Below are 25250 nucleotides of genomic sequence, written 5' to 3' on the forward strand. Positions count from 1 at the left end.
CAGGAGATGGAGACCATCCTGGCGAACACGGTGAAACCCCGTCTCTACTAAAAAAATACAAAAAACTAGCCGGGCGATGTGGCGGGCGCCTGTAGTCCCAGCTACACAGGAGGCTGAGGCAGGAGAATGGCGGGAACCCGGGAGGCGGAGCTTGCAGTGAGCTGAGATCCGGCCACTGCGCTCCAGCCCTGGCGACAGAGCAAGACTCCGTCTCAAAAAAAAAAAAAAAAAACCAAAACAAACTAATTTTAATTAAATTAATTTGAATGAACAACATGAATGCCATTGCTCAAGTGCCCAAGAAAATCAAAAGACTACATGTTTGGCAAGGTAGTATAATAGTTAATATTACACTACTAATAGTATTGGAAACCACACAAATATAGGCCCACGTTTTGACTCCATCACTTTGCTACCAGTACAATATTTAACATTTAACTTTTCTGAGCCTCAGTATTTTTATGTCTGAAGTGAGTATACAAGTAGTACCAACTTCATAATGTTATATGAATAAATACATGGGAAATGCTTATTCAATTTTGGGCCCATAGTTGGGGCTTTATGTTACTTATATAGATATATTTTTTTAAAGTCACACTCTGTGTTTCAAATTAATAAAAATGCTAGCATTTTCTAATTATCTCAGTGTTAAAATTCTATCCAAAATGAAGTGATCTATTTTAATAAAACTAGAGAAGAGTTGAAGTTAAAAGATTAACCTTTGGCTCATCTCTTCGCACACCCATGCGGCCTCTCCTTGGTCTTCTTATTACTTTAGTTGTTCTGTAATCAGACTGGCTGTCCACTAGAGATCCCACTGAATACCGCAACTCAGCTGAGGTGTCTAGATGAGTTCTGGAAAAAAGGAAAAATATAAAATAATCCAATCTCAAAAATTAAAATTACCAGGAAATTACTATCTGCTGTTTCACTAGCAATAAAGCAGAAGTCCTCAAGGAAATAAACCTCAAGAAAGAAAACTGATAAATTGTCATGACTCTGAGGCCTCTTTAGAGACTTATGTCAGAAGCTGCAGTCTTAGGTCCATTCCTGAAAGTCAAGTGCATTTTCTTCTTTTAGAATATACAGTACTTATAACCTTTCTGTTTAGTATCATTTTCAAATGCAGTAGCAAAATGAATCATAATAAGACTGATAATCAAAATCCATTAGGTTAAATTCTGGCAATTTAATTTGAGATCTTTTGTGTATATCACAATATATGCTATTGCTTACTGTGTTTAAGTATTTCTGATAAATCTAGCCAAAAATGTCTAAAATTTGGGGGTCCCAGAACTTTTCCAATTTTAAAATGTTTGGAGAAATTTATTCACACATTGTCTATTTTTCACATTCTATTTTTCAATTTAGAGAATCAACAAAATGCTTAAATTTAGATAGACCCAAAGCTTATGGTCTTAGTTTTATAAAAGAAAATAGGATAGACTACCAAAAGTATTTTTAAAAAGTTTTTGATAAGACATTGTTTCAAAAGGATGAAGAAAAATCTTTTCATAAGCACATTTCATTCTTAAATCTGTTTAAAGATGAAAGAGTAGGAAAATTTTAGTTGGAAAGTATCATTACACTAGTTTTCAATAAACATGGCAAATAAAGTACCCTATAATCAAAGTCCAGGCATATTACTTATATGTGGATTTATAGCAAATTCATTTTATTGTTACAATAATGATGATGATAATAACAGCGACATCATGCTGCCCTATAAAATGAAATAACAAATCCATCATCAGTAGGAAATACACTTAAAGCTGTTAGTTCTGTTGAATTTGAGGCTCCTGCTGATTGACTATACTCTCTTTTTAAGTTATCCTTGTGAACAAAGACAAGCACTTCCAAATATTTTGTAACATTAAAAAGGGGAGGTGAGGTTTGGGTGTTTGCAACAATGGAAGACACTAACTTAAGAAAGTTCTTGTTTTACCAATGGGACATTGAAACAAAAGAACTGAAAAGTTATCCCTCAAATAAGTGACAGCTATTGTTTTTGTAGCAATATACTTGAGACTTAATGAAGTAAACAGGTTTTATCATGGATAAGTTACATAAAAAAAAACAACAAGGCCATATTCATAAAGGACACAACTCTCCGTCTTTATCTGTTGGGCGGAGGTTCTAAGTTTCATGAAGAACAAAGATCAGACTTCAGTTACCTTCCTATGTCCAGGAAGGCGTTCCTAGCATATAATAAGTACTTCATAAATATCTGGCAAGATGATAAATACATGAAATGATTATAATACAGGCTTAAACTATCTTGCTCTGAACAGTCTGGGTTCCTTTTTCCTGTGGCTGCTTACCTTAATGTCCCTTTAGGTATCACAGTGGAGTTTCTAACGTTAGAACTCATCATTCTATGAGCATTGTTTTCTTGTTGATTTATCTCACAACTGCAGATAATTTATTAAAAAAAGAAAAAAAAAGCAAAACACAGATCTAATCATGTCAATTTCCTGCTTAAAATTATTCAATGTCCTTAAAGGACCTCTATAATTTGGACCTTTGCCACTTTCCAGTTTCATTTTAAGGTACTCTCTGCATAACTTTTCATACAGCTATATTGACTTTCTTTCAATTCCAGTAACTCACACTTTCTTTTCATTTCTTTGAACATGCTTTGTTTGTTTGTTTGTTTTTGATTGTTAGTTTTCTCCTGAAAACAGTCTCAACACATGTGGTTAACAGTTTTAAGGTCTCAGTTTAAAAATACTATTGCCATCTACTATTCTAGCTCCTAGTATTCTTTTTATTATAACAGTCCTCACACTCATCTCTCTCCTCTTTTTTCCAGTTCTCTGAGATAGTTCTCTAACAGGAGAAAATAGAGGCAATATTATCATGCTAGTTCAATTTCTAAATCATTCTAGGTGTTCAATATTTTGAAAGGCTTTTGGAAGGGCTAAGTCACAAAATAGGTATCAGTTCATTTAAGCAATGAACCCTGTAGTTTCTCCTCCTGAATCTCCTGTTCTTTAATCTCATTAAAGAACTAGCATAAATAAGTCAGGTAAGAATTTTTTTAGAGAAAACCCATTACCCATCGCTCTGCTTTCTGGAGTGTCCTCTGTTGTCCTTTCCAATTACCCAAATTCTACCTTTTTTAAGAGTTGAGCCAAATCAAGCCCTTTTTAGTCACTCTGGAACTCATTTTACTTTCTTCTCGATGAGATATTAAGAGACAAGAGTGGTCACTGATACTCACTCGCCTAGCTTATCTCTCCTCACCTCCCTACCTATTAGATCAAAACTTAGTAGACTGAGTTCTCACGCACCTCCTATTTCCATTATTGTTTTTACAAAATTATTTGTCCTCAGAAGCATGGATGTTCTATAAATAACTGTTTAATAAACATTCAGTTATCCTGTAACTTATTATAAGTTCTGTTTAGCTAGCTTACCTTATTTCTATAATACTTTATACTTGTAATATGATTTACTATACATACTATACATATAATATGATTTACTATAATGCTTACTTGTCTTATTTTATCTGCAAGGCAAGCCTGTGAGATAATCAGAAAAATATCATTTATGCCTATATAGGTACAAATATGTATTTATTTAGAATGTTATTAAGGAAAACGGGTTTTCCAAAATCAAGCAGCTTGTAATTATCTGTCTGAGTCCTGGGAATGTGGATTGTCTTATTCTTGGTCTAGGGTTCCTTCCACTACAACCTGTTGATCAAAGAATAATTGTTCTATATAGGCTCAATCATCCTTCATTGTAGATAAATGTCACATTGTTAGGCTGCCCATAATGACTCAGTGCAGTGATAGACTTTTAGACAACACTTTGAAACTCTGTATTTTGAGACCTAAGGTCAAACACATAAGGAACTGATCATTTATTCTTATTCATATATATTTAATCTATTGATTCAATAATGCTTATTCTATGCATTGACTCCCTTGATATTTTATCAGTTCTTCTCCTTCTCCACCATCCTCGTTATAATAATCATAACCATGTGAACACATACCATTGAAATAATAATTTCAGTTCATATATAAAAATCAGAATCTTAAAAATTTGAAAAATAAGAATGATTTTCTCAATTAGTGACTTACATATATAAAAGTTTCTTGGGTGTTTTTATGCCTGCCAAACTGTTTCTCATATTAAATTGAGTATGGAAATACTTAAAATATTAAATATTGCTTTTCCTTATTGGAAAGAGTTTAAGACACTTTAAGATTTTTTATTTGAATTTTATTTGAGCATCTGAAACCAGATATTCAATTATTCATTCTATAATATATCTTGAGAGCATACTATATGAAAAATAGTTTTTTAGGTCTTGAGATTATGGTAGTTATCAAAACAAATACTCTGGTGGAGTTAACTTTCTAAAGATGAACATTACACCAAGAAAGATGGACTTTTCCTAAAAGCCTTTGGTAGTGGAAAGTTTCAAACAGCTGCTATTATTCTGTGTTGCCTAGTAAATACATGTTTAAATGAGTGAGTCCTTCTAGGACTTCTAAACAATTTTAAATAAAACAACTCAAACACAAAAGGAAATTATATATGAATTATTAACATATCTATCTATCTATCTATCTATCTATCTATCTATCTATCTATCTATCATCTATCAAGTAAGTTGACATCCATTGCTTATTTTTCTTAAGATGAGATAGTGAATCAAAGTAGATGAGTATGGCTAAATTTATTTGAAGTTTTTTTTTCTTCTTTTTTTTAACCTGATTCATTTCTCTTTTCCTCTTTTTTTGCAATTACTTTACCGAAATAGGTAACTGCTAAGTGACCGTAATCAATAATATTTGTTTAGTCACAATAAGCATTGAACATATTTCTGCCTGTTTTTACACTGAACACATGTAGAAAATTTTATGTTGAATTCAATTTCTGTATTGAACACATATAGAGAAAAGGGCTGACGCCTCTTCTTGCAATGAGATGCAATATCTCTGTACACAGTTCAATTTCTTCATTTAAGAATCTTTTAATATATTTCTATCTATATAATGAAATGTAGAATACAAAAGGTAATAATTTAATTTTTTATTGATTACAGAAGTAATTTCTAAATTATAAAGTTATTTTTGAAGTAAAAACTGTAAATCAGTGAAGAGTCAAAACATGGTAATGACTAGTGAGCAATAAGAAGTACCGATATATTTTAGTTGAGGACATATGAAACCATAAGGGAATTCATGTTGATTTTCAGTGAACTAGAGATAAGCTTTTAGTTTAATGTTACCTTGATATTGTGGGTTCAATTAAAGAGCCAGTTCTCATTTTCAGTTGGTCAAGTTCAGATCTCAGCTTTTCAATTTCTTCTGCTAATCTTTCCTAAAAAATCAAAACAGTGTTACTCCGATGCCAGTAATATCAGCAACTAATTATGATAAATCAGTCTTAAAGGTTTTTTTAAAAAGGAAAAACTGAGGATATATTTTTATTAAAGGTCATTACACATAATAATAAAGCATGCCAAAATTTTCCCCTTGTAATAAAAAATGTGGATAGCAGAAATCAATAAAAAATTATCTACAATCCCTGGCATTCACTAATCCTGAATATTTGAAAATTCAAGGGAATATTAAAATTATGACCAGCTATGTAGATGTCACTTAAAAATGCAGAGTAGAAATCATATCTATTTTTGAAAATAAAGAAAATGTCTTTTTTCTACAGCAAATGAAGAATTTCCAATATTCTACAAGGGTTAAAGGACATACAGGTGAAGGAAAAAGAGGATTGGTTTGGAAGAAAAAGCAAACTCAACTCTCTGGCTTTTACTCTGTAAGAGATAGGCAACAATTGGAGGATTTTTTTTAAAAATATGTATGTATGTATGTACGTATGTATGTATGTATTTATTTATTTATTTTAAGACATGGCCTCACTCTGTCACTGAGGCTGGAGTGCACCTTAAAAAATAAAGTTAACAACTGATTAGCTTGATATTGGCACAATTACTTGTACTTAATGATAATTTTTTCAAATTGACATTATAGGTTCTGGTCTGTAAATTTATGAAGATAAGGGTTGTCTTAGAGCTTTATTTGACTGCTCATGTAAGCATTCAATTTGGTTTTAATGATTATAACTTTTATATCATTATACAGGTCTAAATGTATCATTCTAGATTTTTTCTACTATTGTTTTTCCCCTCCCCAGTGGCTAGTGCTTGATATTTTACTTTACTCAAACTTCTTTTCTTACCACACTTTTTTTTTGGTCAATGTGGTCTTTGCAATGTTTCTCTTCTCTGTTCTTTTTATTCTCACTACCATCCTACTCTAAGCCCTTTTTATCTTTTTCCTGAATGATTTTTACCAGCTTCAGTCTCTTTCCTACACATTTCTCTGCCAGACATGTAATTTTAAAACACATGTACAATAAACTAACACGTTGCTTTAAAATGTTCAATAGTTTCTTATTGATTTGTAACTATCTTTGTTCATTATTTTCACAAAAGTGCGGTGAGTACCTCTTGTGTGTCAGGCACCTGAGATATAGTAGTGAGCTGAAAAATGTCTTGCCCTCTTGCAATTTAGAATTTAGTAGAAAAGATGAACAATAAACAAGCAGGAATATAGGAATATAAAATGTTGTTAGGAAGGAGAAAATGGGAGTAATGGAAGGGCTTTTCAGTAAAGTCATACTTGAGCAATGACCTAAATAAAGGAGAAATTAAAAAATCAGACTCTTAGGAAAAGGCATGGCAGATAAAAGCAACAGCATGTGCATATGCCTGTTAGTGGAAATGGAGTAGAGGGTAGGGAGTCCAGTGTGGCTGGATTGGAGAGGTTAAATAGACAAGTAGAGGATACTTTTTAAAAGTATGATTGCAGAACTCAGGAAGGGTAGTCCTAAAAGAGGTTGTAAACCACTTCAAACTCTCTGGCTTTTACTCTGCATGAGATGGGCAACAATTGGAGGATTTTAAAAAATTCTTTCATTTATTCATTTAAAGACAGGGTCTCACTTTGTCACCTAAACTGGAGTGCAGTTTTGTGATCACAGCTCGTTGCAGCCTTGAACTCCCGGGCTCAAGTAATCCTCTAGCCTCAGCCTTCCAAGTAGTTAGGAGGACTACAGGTGTGTACCACTGCACCTGGGTAATTTGTTTTTAGTTTTTACTTTTGTAAAGATGGGGTCTGGCTATGTTTCCCGGATTTTCTAGCAGATAAGTGGCATGATCACTCTAATGGCTGTGAAATAGATTGTCAAGTTAAATTGGGAGGTAGAAAAGAGGAAATTTTTAGGCAAGAGAGTAATGGCTTGGACAAGATTGGTGTTAGGGTAAGACTGGCTATATTTTGCTACATTGTGAGAGCAGAACTAAGAGGATTTGATATTGGACTAGATGAGGGACATGAAATAAACATAGGGGTCAAGACTGAGTCCAAGTTTTTTAGCCTGAGTAACTGAAAGAAAGAAATTGTAATTAAGATTGACTGAGAAGACTGCTGGTGTGTTAGGTTAGGTGGTGGTGGTGTTCGATGTGTGGGAGTGGGGTGAGAATAGATTGGCATGTTACATTTGAGGTACATAGGTGTCCAAATGTAGATATTGAGTTGGCACTAGAATATAAAATCTCTCTCAGGGAAGAGGACCCAGTAGGTAACCTAAATTTGAATGTGCTCAATTTACAGATGGTGTTTAAATACAGGAGATCAGATGAGGTCACTAAGGGCGAATCAGAGAGAAGAAAGGACAGCTACCTAGAAACTTTAAATTTTAGAGATAAAGATGGAAAGGGAAACACTGAGAAAGAGGTTGAGCCTACAGAGGGTTTTGCTGATAATGGACTGTGAGTACAGTTAGTTCAGTGGAATTTTGAGGAATTATAGAAGATGTGGTCAGATTAGTTGTGCCCATCTAAATGGGATGATAGTTCAGAAATGAGGTATAACCTGGGATTTACTCTCTGTGGAGACTGACATAAGCAAGGATGCAAAGCATGATATGATTAGTACTCTTGGTTGCTTAGGCAGATTGTTGGAGTTACAAGACTTCGGTAGGTGGTGGGGGAGTGGGTTCTGGGGATATTGCCAAGAGCACACAGAGCTTTGGATAACATCACACGCATAACAACATCTAGTCCAAAATTCACAATCTGCTTAAAAACTACTTCTTTAAATACATACCAGTCACAGTAAACTTCTGATGATTCATCAAATCAACCATCTTGATTTTCTTTGTGCTGTTGCAGAGGATTCATCCTCTACCTAGAATCTTCTACCTTTATTAAGATCATATATGTCTTTAAGAGGCTCCTAAAAATGTAATCTCCTGTGTTGTCATTGTGAACTACCTCAGAAAGAATCAGATACTATCTTCTAGGTCCAACATAACATTATTCTAAAGACCTATCTTTCAGGAGATTGTGGACACCTTAACTAAAGAATTAAATAGTTATTTTTAATTGCATCATAATATGCAGCATCCAGTAGGGTTAAATGTATAATTGTTCTCTTTCATCTATTCTTCATCTTTTCCAATACCTTCTATATCCCATACTATCCCTTCCTCCCTCCCTCCCTCCCTTCCTTCTTTCCTTCCTTCCCTCCTTCCCTCCCTCTCTCCCTCCCTCCTCCCTTCCCTCCCCTCCCTTCCCTCCCTTCCTTCTTCCCCCTCTCCCTTCTTTTCTTCATTCCCCTTTTCCCTTCCTTCTCTCTCTCCATTTCTTCTATCTTTTCTCAACACACAATTATAGATCACTTCTTAAGTTAGCAATCCTATCTTCTTTAACAAAATAAGATAAAATTGCTAACAATAACTTTACAGGCTAATAAGAAAAATACATATTAGCAACTACCATTAAAATTTCACAATCTGCCCTTAGTTTCCTCTTCTACCACATACCCTACAACAGTAATAATTGATTTCAGACAAATAGTTGTGCCTATTATTTAAAATGTCACACTCATTACCCATCCCCTCCCCCCACCAAGCACCTGTGATCATGCCACATGCACTATGTTTGAAAGCCTTGCATCAGAGTCCTACTTTCCCCTAAATCTTAAGTCAAGTCCCTCCTTCCTGAAGTCTTCTTCACAGCAGCATTATATTATGGTCTTTCCTACCTGTAGCTCTTACTGTCTACTTCACTAATTTGGCACTTGGCATCTGCTACTCTGCATCTCCACTGGTTTGTAAAGGCTGTGTTCTCTCTCCTCAATTAGAACTTTTTAGCTACTTTGAAACTACGATTATGTTCAGACATATATAACTTAGCATAATTCTTATATATAATAGTATTTAATATATTTCTGCTGAAAGACTATCTAAAAGTAGGCATAAATTAGTGCATATATTTTAATTCTATTTATATAAGGCATAAAGCAAGATAAAACCATTTTTTAATGTTATAAGTCAAGATAGTGATTATCCTTTAATGGAAGAGTATGAGTATAGACTAATCTGGGGGGAGTTTCTGGAATGCAAATTTTTGGTGAATTTGGGTTGCAAAGATTCATCAAGCTCTCCCTCTCTATGTGCACTCTTCTGCAGGTATAATAAAAATGTTAAAATTGTTTTACAAAGATAGCATACTAAAATTATTTTTTCAAATTTATTTTACAACAAAACATTCATCAGTGGAATAGAAAATAAAAATAGAAAAATGGGCCAAAAATGTAAGTTTCCATTATACCTTATCATGTAAAGATTCTTCAAGATTCTTTCTGAAAGTTTCTGATTCTTGAATTAAAACATTCTAAAAAAAGAAAATAGCAGAAATAATTAATAAATTAAATATAAAATACTTAAATATATATTGATTAATATTCTATCACTCAAGAATCCTTAGATTTGTTCCTTAGTACAGGTATTTCATGGAAATCACACTTTGATGAAATTTTCAAACATGAGACCTTCACATTTAAAAAAATATGTAATTTAAATGGAAAAGGTTATTTTGTAACACTTGAATGAACAAATGAAATAAATGTTGTTTTTTAAGCTATTTCTGTTTGCCTTTTCTCAGACCACATTTTAAATTGGAAACTATTGGTTATTCTTCAAATAAGAAAAAGTGAGTAACAAGCTAAATCTTAGAGGTGTTATAAAGAATTCAGAAGACTCACTTCTATTATCTGAAGAAAGAAGAAATCAGGAAATCATATTCTTAAAAATTTAACTTTCTGGACATCTACTGCAATGTGGAATTAACAATTCATAATGATACTTAAATTATTAAAGAAATAACAAATTCTAGCTACTCATAAACCTAATATTACATGTCACAAAGTCATGTGGAAATATGTTGGCATCATCGATATTTAAAATAAACCTTGCCAGAAAATTATTTTTGTTGTTAAAAATTATTTATTTTTCTACAAAGCACACAAATACTATAAGGCATTATTTAAAATAATGTATTCTTTTCATATTTATAGAGTAAAATCAAACTAAGAGTGTAGTAATTCCACAGTGGCCACGTATTTGAAGTTGTATGAGAGGAAATCATGTCTTATAACTTTCTAATGGGTAAATTAATCAAACTACTTTAACTTTTCATCAAAACATTTTCCCTATTTTGGTTTATTTTATGCACTAATGGAAAATGTCTAGCTAAAATAGTGATTGGCATTCAATCTAAATTTCCAAAATGATATGATCATCTGGGTTTTATACCCTACCTTAATTTATGCTCTGGAATTGGTAACCAGCTCTCATAACTCTTGCTGGTCTGGTAGCTGCCAACTATCAATGAGACATATGTAACTGTAAATCACATTGCAGACTGTAGAGAAGCACTATTTCTGAAATAATGCAGCTGAAAATACTGGGTTCCTAAACCCTTTACTGGGATTGATACTAGTTCTTCTGATTATATAAACTCACTTACATTTTGACTTTTAGGCTGGTGCGTAGATATCAGTCACTTGACACATGAATATTTCAAATCACCTCCCCCCACCAAAAAGTATTGACTTGTGTCTCATCACTTTTTTATTTTGCGTACCAGGTAGAGGATAAATAAAATATTTTCATCATTAAAGCACAGCATATTTTACTACATTTGCCTCATATGAACATGCCAATAAAAAATATTTATATCTCATGCAATTTTTATATTCATCCCAAATTTGATCTTATACTTTTTAAAATAAAAAATATGCATTTCTTTCTAAGAATATATCAGGCATTTTAAAAAACTAAGTAAATGGATCATCTGACTATTACAATAATTGCAGCTGTATATAAAACAAACATGATCATAAGAGCATTCCAAAATATTCATGTGATTTTACCCTTCTATCATTTTACCTTTTCTTCTAGAGCAGCCATTCTTTCCTTTAAGTGTAGTTGTAGGCGTTCATTGGATTCAGTCAGAAGTCTATCAACAGTATCCGATAATCTCTTGTTATGCTCCTCATTCATTTTCTCTCTTTGCCTAGCCTTATATTTTAAAAAATGACATAAAAATCCATTCAAAAATTGTTTGAGATTATTTTTATAGCATTGCTAGTTTTAAATTGAATTTAATTTTAGATCTGTTTTGGTGGAAGTGGTGGAAACTTTTTCTTCAAAGTCTACAGGCCATATCTGTAGGTTTTAAATACAACCCATACTCAATTAAAGGCTTTCTTCTTATATGCAGAATATGAATTCATAAACCGATGATTGGGGGGTAACAGTTCTTAATATACATACTCTTTGAAGTTCTTGATTTTTCTCTTCAAGTTGGCCCTCTAGATGTCTCATACGTTCTTCAATATTTCCATGTCTCTCTTCAGCCTGTTAAGAAATATGAAGAATGCACCTGAAATGTAAGATTTGGTTAACACTTTTCCTCTAAATAAATTGAAATAAAATGTAAAGCAAGCTACTACCAACTGCAAACATAGTTTTTAAAAAATAAACTTTCTTCAAACAGGCAGCTGAACAGCATTGCTTGAAATGTGTCAGCTACAAAGGCCTGTTACATCCAAGCATCAGCAAAACATTGGACTTATTTATGAGCAATGAAATCAGCCAAATGTAACATGCAGACTGTGCATGGTTTGAACACAAACCTGCCATTGTCCAATCTTAAGCTCCTGAAGCACTGAACTGCACAGATGGTTGATTATCAATAAATAAAAGTAACATAATTTTTATAAATGAAAAGAAAAACTTAGATGGATTCTATTTAGCAATAGAAAGTAAAGTCCAGTAGGACTACCTTCCTACGTATGGAGATCATTTCTTGTAGTTTAGCTTCCATAACATATTGATAATCATCAGATGAGGTAGAAGAGGTTGGATCAGACTAACGAGTCAAGGAAAAGGAGAGGGACAAAATTGAAAAATCAGAACTAAAGACACTGACACTGAACAGAACATAGCACAGAATGCTTAAAAGAAAAGTGTGACAGCAAATTTAATATTTTAATAGACAGAATTTTATGTGGAAAGAACTACATTGATATTTGGTGAACACGATGCAGTTAATGGTTTTAAATAAAAAATAATATACTAAAATAAAAAGCTATCAACCTAAGATATGAAAGGTTAGTGATGGCTGGCAATGAAAGAATACTACAGAATGAATAAAGCAACTCTGAAAGAGTTATATAATAATTGGAATTATGGGAAACCAAACACCAGAATATGTCTCTGATAGACTGTTAGAAGTTTATATTTGGGTTTCTTTGTCTATATTACTTGAAAATGATGGAAACAGTAGTATCACAATGTTGAGGAATATGCTAGACAATGACTCAGGTGTAATTAATTTGGAACAAAATTTATTCTAAACCTTGCTCTGTAGAAATAAGATAAAAAACTAACCCGGGGGTTATTGAGAGTAGTCCCCAGTTCAAGCAAGATTGAGTTTCCTCAGCAACAGGAAAACTTATGAAATGATTTCTGTTCTCTGAATGCACACTATGTTCATTGGTCTAGAATCGGCCTACTCTCAGATACTTGAGCTCAGATACTGGTCTAATGGTCTACTTTCAGATATTGATCTAGAATTTAATGGCCTACTCTCAGATAGGTTTAATTAGAAATTTTAAAAGAAAATGATTGAAAGTCCTAGAATTATCCAGTGATAATAATGCTGTGAGAACAAGAAATCTTGTTTGTGACTCTCCTAAATGACACCAGGGGCCAATTCCAAACTGTTTCTCCACTGATTTGTTGCTGTGGAAACAAAATAGTGCCTCAAGTGAACAGGCGGCACAGTTTCCTTGTAAGCTCGTGTTTGCCCAGTGCCAAGGTTAGATACATGTCTTGGAAGTGACTGTCAGGTTACCACAGGTGCAGAGTGTTCAACACATGTGACATTGTTGATAGCAAAATTGTTAGTATGTTATGCAAGGATTACATATGAAGTTACATCAACATTTTAATCATTGCAAGTTAAATAATTATTACATCTAAAGGACTCTATGTCAGGACCACAAAATTTAACTCCAGAGCATATTCTATCACATTTTATAAGTTCGTTCTAAAACAGTGAAACTCACTTTATGCCAATATAGAACTATATATAAATATGTCATGCAGTAACTGAAAAGAAATAGTAACCTATTCATTTGATTCAGATGCATATGTACTATTTTATGCAATAAATTCAAATGTAACCTATGAAAGCAAACATTTAACATTTCAATTCTGGTGTACTTATGCAAACTATGATTCAACATTTACATTTTGTAAGGTTTTCCTTCTGATATTCTTATTTTATAAATGTGGAAGATAATAAAGACATAACAAATAACCAATTTATTTCTTCCAGGTCATCCTCAAATTTCCAATTTAGAAGCTACAGAGAATTACCTTGGTCCTCAAATGCCATAACTTTTTTATAATATTATTTAAAATTTAGAGTTAGATTAAGAATACAGTAAGTGGATAAAAATGTTGTTGAAATTATATAATCTAAATTCATAAAGGTATCTGTGATCTTTCAAAATTACATTTTAACATGTAGTTATTGGTGTTTAAATTAATTAGATGACTCAAGACACCTGAGACATGAATATTTCAACTGCCAAAACTGTGTCTTCAAAAATACAAGTTTTTAGAGGTCTTTAAAACTTCTAGTTCTTTTTGTTTACTTATTAAAAACACATAAAACTTAAAACACACACACACACACACACACACACAAAACACCAAAATTTTGAAAATTCACTTCAGAGATAAAATAAGAATTTGGTCCTGTTTAAATTACTGTTACTGCTGATACATTTTATTGGTACTAGAAATAAATAAAATACCTCATTCAAGATGAATTATGTCCTTGCTAAAGGAATATGCATTTTAATTAAAATGTAGATATAATAAATCATAAGACTGGGAGCCAAAAGTAATCTTTATTGGTTAATTGTGTATAAACTCACCAAAGCAAAAGTTTTAGTTGTATCCATAGCCATTAATCAATAATTCTGACTTTCTAAAGCCATAAATAAGCTTCGCCTATACACACGCGCGCGCGCAAACACACACATACATCAGAAGGAGAAAAATAGTTTATCAAAGAATGCATTCAGACATTCCTTCTAAATAATATATACTGGGACCAATTTTCAACCAACAGTGCTGATTTTCAGTCTATGTGAAAACTACAGTTTCAGCAATTGTTGTAAATACGAAGATCACACAGAAACAGTCTGCTATTTTTTATACTCCTTGGTGAAAAACTGTTTATCTTGGTTTCACTCCTTAATATGATATAGGAAAATTTAAAATATACTAAAGTTTCAGGATGAACTACAGGCAGAAATGGTTTTGAGAAGAACATGAACAAACTCAGAAAGGGAGAAGAAATTAAATTTAAAGAGAAAGACCTAGAAAAAAGAAGAAAAGTGATAGTAAAGTAGAAAAAAATTATATTGGTAAAATAAAATGTCTGAGGGGTTATTAAGAATATCATTCAAAATATAGGAGGAGGAACCCATGTTTAAGCTAAGAAGAAATATTTTTACTTTAGTGAGCAGTCAAAAGGTTAACAAAAGAAGAAGACTGTGATGATCCATAATAGGGAAATATCTGAAACAAACTGAAACAGAAAAAACAACAGGTATAAAGATAGACCCTAAAGGTCTTGAGAACAGAGTACAAGAAAAAGTACAAGGCTGTTGAAACCAAAAAACTTGGCAGAAGAAATGAAAGGATGATCCTCAAATGTTAAAAAAAAAATACAGGCAAAAGGAATGTGTTCAGGATAAAATCTCAGTACTTAAGGAGCTTTCATAATGAATAAAATACGGTAATAATATAAAAAGTGTATATTTGAAATATGTTGTTGACATAGCACTAGTCAGAAAAGAAAGTGATAAAAAGGAGAGTGAATTAGAGCATTTGAAGACTTTTTGGAAGAATTCCAATTTTCTGAAAAATGAAATCAAAGAGGTTCAGAGACAGTGGAATTTTGGTAGTATATTAGGGAGGAGAAAGCTGAGGGGAGCTATTTTTTGTGCCCAAGGTAATATTTTATATATATATATATATGAATGAATTTAACAGAATAGACAAGATAAAAGCAAAGAATATAAGGCACCTAATTCCAGTTATTTTTACATATTCTAAATCAATAATTCTTGGTAATATTTAATATAGTATTTTTATGTCAAATATTATATTTTAAATTGTTTTTATTCTCAGTCTATCAAAGGTTAATGTGGGGCAGTGATTTTCTGAATTGTAAATGAGGGGAAATTGTAGACTTTCTTGTGTTTTAGTCAGGATAATATTGATCATTATTTTAAGCTACAACTTTACAAAAGTTATTTTTCGTATTCAGTCACTCATCTAACCCCCCAAAACAGTGCAATTGAAAAAGATAACTCTTTTTGAAAGGCCTTTATGTTCTTTAGATGAAAGGGCTAATTATGCATATCTCAGTCTATGTTATAGTCATTTAAGATCTGTGTTTGCAGGAAAAAAATGAAATAATACCAACATATTTAAATTTTTTTTTCAAATTAAATGATAAATTTATGTTTATCTTAGAAATCACACATTCCTGAAATTGCCATAGTAGTTTACTGGCATGGTTTGTGACTACGGAACGATCCAAATTATAATCCCACCTCAATCAGTTTTAGCAAACTAGTTACTCCAACACTCTGCAAACAAGCAACTGTTTCAACGCTCTCTAATCCTGCTCTACTTCGTCAAAGGTTTGCCTTCCATTACCTGCTTAACTGTCCTATTTTAACCAACAGGAAGATCAGTCCACTGTTCATTTTTAATTAATTGCTTTTTTAGAAAATCATGCGTGTATGTCTACTTCATTGCTGCATCAATTATTTTGGGTAAATCCTAATCCCATAATTTTAAACTTGAAGTCCAAATACCTATCATACTCATTTACTGTAGTGGCCTTGAAAACTTAGCAAATATTAATGATTGTGTAAAAATATAAATTGTGTGATTATTTTTGAATTCATATCAAATGTCAAACAGGCTTTTAGTGACAAAATGCGCTTTTATATAACTTGTGACATGTACACACACTTTGAAATGATACTATTTCTGTTTGACTGTCAGAGGTCAGAATAGTCCTTTTTAACATTATAATGCTTGTAAAATTCCAAAATATTCAGATAGTTGCAGAATCTACCAGCCATATTACACAGAAAATTTTGAACATTCTTCAGAGTATTATTGATTTTAATTTTCAGAGGAAATTACAATTGTAAAACCGCTTTCTGACTGTTTAATTGTTTAGACCTCAGACTTTTATAAGTCTAACTTCCCACTTCTAACAAGTTTTATACTGTAGTTGGGGAGGAATCAAAAAGTTATGATATTTTGTATACTTCTAATAGCAATTGATGTGAAGACTGTTAAATTGTTGTGTCTCATATAGATAACATTATCGTTTTTGTTTGTCTCCAGGATTATTCTTATACAAATATTACCATGGAAAAGTAACTATAACAATGACATGAAATTTTACTTGTTTTGTTAATGTTTAAATAGGCAGGGGGGTCATCACATTTGTATAACAATTATTCCTGCTGGCATAAATATGTATGACAAGAAAAAACTGACTTAATAACAGACAAATATAATAAAGATTAAATAAACTTAATTTTCATAAAGCCTATAGAAAATCTTTATACATTTCGATTGCTAATCCTTTCGACAAATATATCTAGGTTGACCAATTGTTCTAATGCAGTACCTTGGTTAGGGCTGCAATTCTCTGAGCCAGTTCAGCCTCTACTTCAGGCAAGGTTTCAGCCTTCCTCATGGTCTGCTGCAACTTTTGTTCAGCTAGCTCAAGACGTTCTTGTAACTGTCTGTTTTTCTCTTCCATCTGAAATGGGAATGGGAGCAGAGACACTTAAAGAGTCAGAGTTTGGATAGCAAACACCAGTCGCCGGGGGCTTTGCACTTCAGCCATGATTTTAGATTTAAAATCAGCCACTACCACACCTAAATGTGCAAAGTGTTGATTGCTGTCTTGTTTTCATATATTGCTTATCCATTTCCTTCATAAATTTAAGCACATTAAAACAATAAAAAAGTTCTTACCACTGGCAGCAAAAAGGAAAGAAATTACTCATGAGTATAAATTTTAACAAAGGGAATATAGCTCAGTACTAAGACATCAGATATACCACCATAGCAAAATATTGAAAATCATAGTATTTAGACTGGAGTGGGAGAGGTAGTGTAGCATGATGATCCAGGCTCTGGAGATAAGGTTGGCAAACATTTTCAGTAACAGGTCAGATAGTAAAAATTTTAGGCCTCATGTACCATATGGCCTCAATCCCAAATACTCAACTGTATTGTAGCACAAAAACAGTCATAGACAATGATTAAATGATTGGGCATGGCTGTGTTCCAATAAGACTTGATTAACAAGAGAAGGCAACCAACCAGCTTTGGCCCACAGCTATAGTTTGCCTGTTTGTGCTCTAGAGCCCAATAAACTTAGGATTCCACTATTGGCTCTGGTGTTTAGTAGATGTATGATCTTGGGAAAGTGTGACTGTCTCTGAACTGTAGTGTCTTCAGCATAATAACTCTGCCTACTTCATAGGTGGTGGTTAGAATTAAGTGAGGTAATACACGAAAACTGTTTAGCACAATTTCTGGCTCATGCCTATATGAAAAGTAAGTCATAGTCATTACTTGTATTATTATTCAGATAAATAATTTATCTTTCTAGAAAGGAAATTTCACACTGAAAATCATATTTGTTTTGCCAGACAATTTTAAATTTTAGAGAATGATTACTCAAACATCTGTCAAGAAGTACCCTATTTTATTTACTCCCTGTTTTGTGAGAATGATGAGAACGCATGGACCAGAAAAAAACCAAGACAGAGATACTGAACCTGCCGTAGGATAGCTTCTTTATTTGCTAACTCATTTTCTAGTTTATCATTCATGTCATGTATGGAGGTAGATTCTCTCTGAGCACTGAGGTAACGCTTTTCAAGGGTTGTAATTCTTTCTTCCATATCTTCCTTTTGTGCCATGGCCTACAATTAAAATAATTTTAAAAAAGCAAGTCAGATTCTCAGATTGTTTAATTATTGTCTTGTTAAATATAAAAGAAACATAAAAACTATTGCATTCTTGAAATAAATACTCATTCCTTTCTTTTCATTGAAGGAATGCAAGATTTCAGGTGACTTTTCCCAACTTAGTTGTCAGAATTATTTTTGTATCTTTGGTTAACCAAAAGCATTTTGCTGTCTAAGAATACAATGGTGCAGCTTTTGAAACTGTCTACTGTAGAACTGGCACTCTTGTAAGAGAAGTGGCAGATAAATTAGTTCATTATGCAGTAAAATTAATTACAATTATGAGTAGTGTTGCAAATCATAAAATTGTTAAAATGGCGACTACAGTTCTAAATTGTAAAGCAATCTTCAAATAGATAACAAATACCATCCGTATTCTTACCTTTATGTTAAGAAAGAGGAATTCTGTGGTTAAAACAGCAGGCCACAAAAAAAAAAAATAGTACATTTGGATCTTATTTACAAGTTTACCAACTGACTTAGACTCTTAACCATTTACCTAGTTATATATGTTTCAATTACATAAGAGTTTAAAGAAGTCCATGAACGCATAAATATATGGAAAAATCAAGTTCAAGTGGAGAAAATCATGGCATTGATAATATTTTAAACAGTAATTTTTAAATAATCAAATTTATAGATAGTAATATGGAGATAATTTTACCTTACTCACAGCTTACGTGAAAATTTACCGGTAGTTAGATAACCTACTTTATTGACAAGATGTTGGGGGAAAATCAAGTGCAGAAGTGAGGCTCATTGGCCTGGAATGGTTTCCTGAGAACGTGGGAAGCTTCTTTGTATAACAATTCTGGAATTGAGGAAATGGCAATAGTTTCCATATCTTATTATCCAGAATCATTTCATCACTTATTCCTAATCAGTGCCTTTGCCACTCTCCTACAGGGTCCAGAGCCAGTCCCATCACCTATAATAATCAGATAAGCAGACAGCCTTCCAATTTTCTTTATTTTTATTTTTTATTTTTTTCAGATGATAACTCTAATGAAAGGATAGGTAGAATAAAAAGTAAAATAAGGAATAAAATAGGTAATGTCCTAATCTAAGACCAAGACATAAATTTTGTTTAAATAAAGAGAGAAAATACCAGAAGTCGTGGATAAAAGGGTTGACATTAAGAATTTCAGGGAAATGGGATGAAAACTTGAAGTGAGACGCTGTGTGTGTTTATATATGTACCATCTTTATACATGCCGTTATTTGACTTTGAAAATTTTTGTATACATAAAAAATTAAAATTAATTAAAAAGTAATAGATCAGCCAGAGGTGATGGCTCACACCTGTAATCCCAGAATTTTGAGAGGCCAAGGTGGGCAGATCACTTGAGGTAAGAGTTCAAGACCAGCCTTCCTGATCAACATAGTGAAACTCCGTCTCTACTAAAAATACAAAAAACTTAGCTGGGCGTCATGACACATGTGTGTAATCCCAGCTATTTGGAGAGGCTAAGGCCTGAGAATCACTTGAACTTGGGAGACAGAGGTTGCAGCGAGCCAAGATTGCACTGCTATACTCCAGCCTGGGCGAAGGGCAAGACTCCATTCCAAGAAAAAAAAAAAAAAAAGTAATAGATCCACCATGAAACTCATCGTGTTGTCCCTAGTCTCCTGCTCACCTACAAGTTAGCTCTCTCTCTTGTATTTTTTGTCTTTTATTCTCCTTACTTTTCCTCCACCCTGCTGCCCAAGAGATATTACTAAATGCTACTCTGATCATACTGCTTCTTGGTTTCAGTACTTTTATTTCTTCCCCTCCATCTTCAGGGTAAAATCTGAGCTACAAAGCCTAGAAAAAAAGTGGTTTTGTGACCTGATACTTCCTTACTTCTGTGTACTGGGGCTAATAACATCCCCCCAAAATTTGTGTCCACTCTGAACCTATGAATGTGATCTTATGTGCAAATAAGATTTTGTTGACATAATCAAGTTAAGATGGGGTCATACAGGATTAGGATAGGCCCTAAATCCAATGACTGGTGTTTTTATAAGGAGGGGATTTGGGGACAGAGAAATAGGGGGAAGAAGGAGGAAGGCAGTCAGAGAATGGAGTTATACAGAGTTATACTGCTACCAGTCAAGAATGCCAATGATTGCCAGTAACCATTAGAAGCTAGAAGGGGTGAAGAAGATCTCACTAGAGCCTTCAGAGAGAATATGGCCCTGCTGAAACATTGATTTCAGACTTAAAGCCTCTAAAACAGTGAGTAACTAAATTATGGTTGTTTTAAGCCATCCAGTTTGTGGCAATTTGTTATGGCAGCCCTACAAAACTAATGCACTCTGTGACTTCATGTCTACCTGGAATATGTTTTGTCGTCTTTGTCTAGCTCAATCATACTGACCATCAAGACCCAGTCAAAAGCTACTTGGATAATTATGTTGACATTAAAGTGCAAAAATAAAAAATTAAATTTAATCTATGAATTCAGCAAAAATTAGCCAGACTAATTTTTAAGAAATATTATATACATACCCCTAGATTTTAGGCATCCCAAATAATGTCTATTATCTAAACACTTCTTATTTTCACTTTTGACTTTTTCTACTTTATATATTTTTTATCTCAGTGATGGTAGAGTTTTTATCTTAGAGGATCCTTTCAGAGTGCTTAATATTGTATTCTGTACGTTTCACTTGCAAACAGAACTCTGGGAAAATTTCGTGGCCTGAAGAGAAAAGTCTAAAGCTAACCTGTATAAATAAACTTCTTACTACATTTTAACAGCAATAAAATCAACAAAAGACATACACACATTTCTCAAGAACATGAGCATTGAAGTAGTACATACTTGCTCCAAATGCTAGTTCGGGACACTTACTAACTCTGTTACAAGGGTCAATGTTGCTCACCTTTTCTGTGCTTCACCTTCTTCATATGTTATGTGAGTTGAGATTCTAATATGTAGCACATAGTATTGCTGTTAGGACTCAGGAAGTGCTTTGTATGGTGTCTCATGTAGAAAACACCCTCGATAAATAATAGTCTTTTTTTATTATTAATTCCTCTTATGTACACAATTAGATGATCTCACTCTATGACATACATTACATGCAGGAATTTTTGCATTTTGTAATTTTGGTACTGTATTTTTTGATTCAGTGATTCATGTGGGAGATTCAATTTTTAACTGCAGGCTGTGTTGCCAAAAATAAACTGGATTTACAAGTCAGAGAAATAGCTTATCCCTCTGTCATTTGAAAAATTCTAAAAAAGGGAGCTTTTTCTAGTCCCTAAAACTTGCTACCTACAAAAAATGAGAAAAAATAAAGATTCAATTATCTCTTGACCTGAAGTTTATATATAAATTTCATATTTTTCATATCTAATAAATATAACTCTCTGGTAATTTAGATCTATTAAGGTGAAAAATATAACTACATGTTTCAGATAATAGAAAAGGCAACACTGATATGTATTTAATTCATTTAATCACATAGTGAAATTCTGAAGAACTGTTAATAGGAAGTTGGAAATACAAGATGGTTTTATTCACAAAACAAAATGTAATTAAAATACTCCACCGAAAATTTTAGCTATTTGCACAGCTATGTATGTGATATATTATTATCCATACACAATTAATAATCCTCTTGATTAAAAACTGGAGAGATAAGCTACATTTATAAGATTGTCTATTTTTCTAATTTGAGTGTTGTGTCTAGCTTTAATCCAACTCACCTATTCTTCATAGGTCAAAATCAATTTAAGGAGTTTTGTTTGAAGACAAAATGTAAAACGAAAGTAAATTTTGGATAGGTTTCTTTTTTGACAAAGAAAAATTACAAAAATATATTCTGAAGCCATCAGTGGAACATATTTATAAATTAGATTGTTGCAAAAGTAAATGCAGTTTTTGCTACTCAAAATAATAGTTCATTTTTAGATACCTTAGAATGTCCTCACATGCAAAGCAAATTACCTTTCCATTTTTTATTATGTGGTTGTTTTTTTCTTATTTCCTAATTTTTCCTCAATTATTACAACAAACATTTATTACCTGTACAATTTATAAATTATACTATGTTAGAAATGTTATACGAGTATCAAGAAAAGGGAGCTTATTTTTTTCTATTAAGAAACTTGCAATCCGTGGCTTACGCCCATAATCATAGTCCACTGGGAGGATGAGGTGGGAGGATCGCTTGAACCAGGAATTTGAGACCAGCCTGAGCAACATAGTAGGACCCTGTCTCGATAAAAATACAAAAATTTTCCAGACATTATGACACATGCCCTGTAGTCTTAGCTACTCCAAAGGCTGAGGTGAGAGGATTGCTTGAGCATAGGAGTTCAAGGTTGTAGTGAGCTGAAAACACTACTGCACTTCAGCCTGGACAACAGAGCAAGACTCTGTCTCTATAATAAATAAATAATGTTTTAAGAGAATAATTAAGAAAAGAAAAAGTAACTTGCAATCCAGTTGACTCTCTGTGACCATAACCCAGTAAAATATTATTCAAGAAAATAAAAGCTTTAAGTGCTAAGTAATCTGTTTTTTTTAACTATGTGATTTTCACATCTTCTTGCTTATTGGAAAAAAAAAAAGATCCAAATATTGATTATTTAGAGAACAGTTATATTGTAGCTGCATTTTATGATAATTGCTATCACTGAATTAATTATTACGCTGTGTTGATTTTGGAAGCAGTTCATAGTGGAAGAAGCGCAGGTTTTAAAGCCATGCTGATCTTGTTTCTCTGCTGTGCTGCTGGGGAGAGAACTGCATAGACCTTTGGCAAGTTACTTTACCTCACTGAACCTTATGGTTCTCATCTGAGAAAAATGGAGATAATAATTAGCATTTCCCCTTTTTGCCAGTTGTGAGGAATTTGAGAATTTCCATGTAACACAACTGTAATAGTTTTCACATGTGACTCTTCCTTAAAAAATCCTTCATAAGCCACAGGCCTGGGTATTGAGATCTGAATATTTCAGAATTAGTTTATTTAGCCTTCACAGTGCTCTGTGTGTGTGTGTGTGTGTGTGTGTGTGTGCATACAAAAAAAAAGTGATACATCCAGTAATGCAGGCTGAGTATAGGCCCTTTCACAGGTCTCATCAATGCCATCACTTCCTACAGTCTTGCACCTGGCACTTTTTACTTTTCCATTGCCAGCCTGGCTCTGAAAATATTTGTGTTTGCAATCTCCTTTCAAAGGTGGGTGATGAGAGATATTCCTTTCTCCAGAAACTCTTCCAAAATATAAACATAGACACAATGGGGCTGATAAGAATAGTTGTATTTTAAAATAATTCCACACGAAAGGAGAACGTTTTGCCCATGAGAAGATTCTTAATCAAAGAACACCTGGCATCAGAGGAGTGCATTTTCCATCTGACTGGGCGTTTTGTCACCTACATTCCGAGACTATTAGTATCAAGGAGTTATTTTTAAATGGGCAGTAAGAAAATGAGAATCGGATGTTGGACCTTACCTGTAAGTGATGCTGGATTAGATGAGCATTAACAGAGCAATGAGTACTAAAATGAAAGGAAATCATCTAAATCTCCAGAACCAAGAGAATGAAGACAGAGAGAATGAACAACAGATCAAGAAGTGAGCCCGATGATTTGATAGCCAGAAATCCCAGTAATTCCTTATTAGTGATACAGAAGAGAGGTTAAACTGTCTTTAAGAACTCTCTGAGTTGGAATTGTGGGGAGGATGAAGAGGAGAGATGCAGCCATGAACTATTAATTCATAAAAAGTTGTATCATTATCTGTGTTGCAGTGGAGCAGTCTACCACTTCATGCTTCATCTATCCTTTTTGTTTTGTTTTGCTAGTAGGCATCATCTTAGTACATATTCTGATATCATTCACACCTTCTGATATTTACTTATAAATATCTATTCTTTCAGCAAAGATTTTTTGAGTGCCTATTATACAATCAATAGCTGCATAGGTACTCTGAAGACAGCAGTGAACAAAACAAGAAAAAAAAATCTTAGCCCTTATAGATGTTTAGGAATAGTTGGGGAGGGAGGCATATGATAACCAACTATATCAGTAAAATAAATATACATTGTGTCAGGTGATAGAAAGTCCTGTGGGATAAGCAAACAAAAGAAGGAGAGTGTATATGTGTACATAGCAAGGTCAGGGGACATTTCACTGAGAAAACAACATTGAACAAAAGGCAGAGAGAAAAGAAAATGTAATAAAACAGGTCTGGCTTGCTTAAGAGGTCACTCCAGTTGAGCAGAGCATGGTCGGATGAGACAGTACATGATCTCCAGGAGGTCAGGAAGGTGGTATTAGAGAGATTGTATATGGCTTATAGAGCACTGTAAGGGCTTTGATAATACTGTAAGTAGAATAGGTAGTCATTAAAATGTTTTAAGCAGAAAAATGACATGAACTGACTTACAGGCAGGCAGCTTAAGCTGCTGTGTTGAGCACAGACTGAGGTGAGCTGAAGGCATGAGCAAGACCACCAGGGAACAGATGACTATTGAAATAATCCACTGAGAGAAAGTGATTGTGTAGAAAAAGAAAAAGCCACGAAGATTCTGAGAAGAGGTCCCATTATGAATATTTTGAAATTGTAGATAACAGGATTTATTGCTGAATCAAACCAAGTGTGTGAGGGGAGAGATCTTAAGGACGGCTCCAAGACTTTTGGCCTAAGCAACAATAATAATGGATATGGAAGACTGCAGGAGGGTCTGGTTTGTTGAGAAAACATCAAGAAAAGAGTTTGAAAATGCTAATTTTGAGATATCCCTTAGTGATTG

The 25250-nt window shown here is 33.2% G+C and overlaps 1 protein-coding gene across 30 annotated transcripts in view; it reads right to left on the reverse strand.

Moving 5' to 3' along the window:
- Nucleotides 1–25250, reverse strand: part of PPFIA2 (PTPRF interacting protein alpha 2) — a 515275-nt gene that overhangs the window by 102128 nt on the left and 387897 nt on the right. For all 30 annotated transcript variants that reach the window (XM_065524620.2, XM_074007496.1, XM_074007492.1 and 27 more), the window contains 7 exons: nt 18300–18446; nt 17135–17269; nt 11665–11748; nt 11278–11409; nt 9659–9721; nt 5252–5343; nt 720–855 (listed from right to left, as the gene is read on the reverse strand). In XM_065524620.2, coding sequence (XP_065380692.1) covers nt 720–855; nt 5252–5343; nt 9659–9721; nt 11278–11409; nt 11665–11748; nt 17135–17269; nt 18300–18446 — 789 coding nt within the window. The remainder of the gene's footprint in view (nt 1–719; nt 856–5251; nt 5344–9658; nt 9722–11277; nt 11410–11664; nt 11749–17134; nt 17270–18299; nt 18447–25250) is intronic.

The sequence above is a fragment of the Macaca fascicularis genome, chromosome 11 (assembly GCF_037993035.2).
Source record: "Macaca fascicularis isolate 582-1 chromosome 11, T2T-MFA8v1.1".
NCBI lineage: Eukaryota > Metazoa > Chordata > Mammalia > Primates > Cercopithecidae > Macaca > Macaca fascicularis.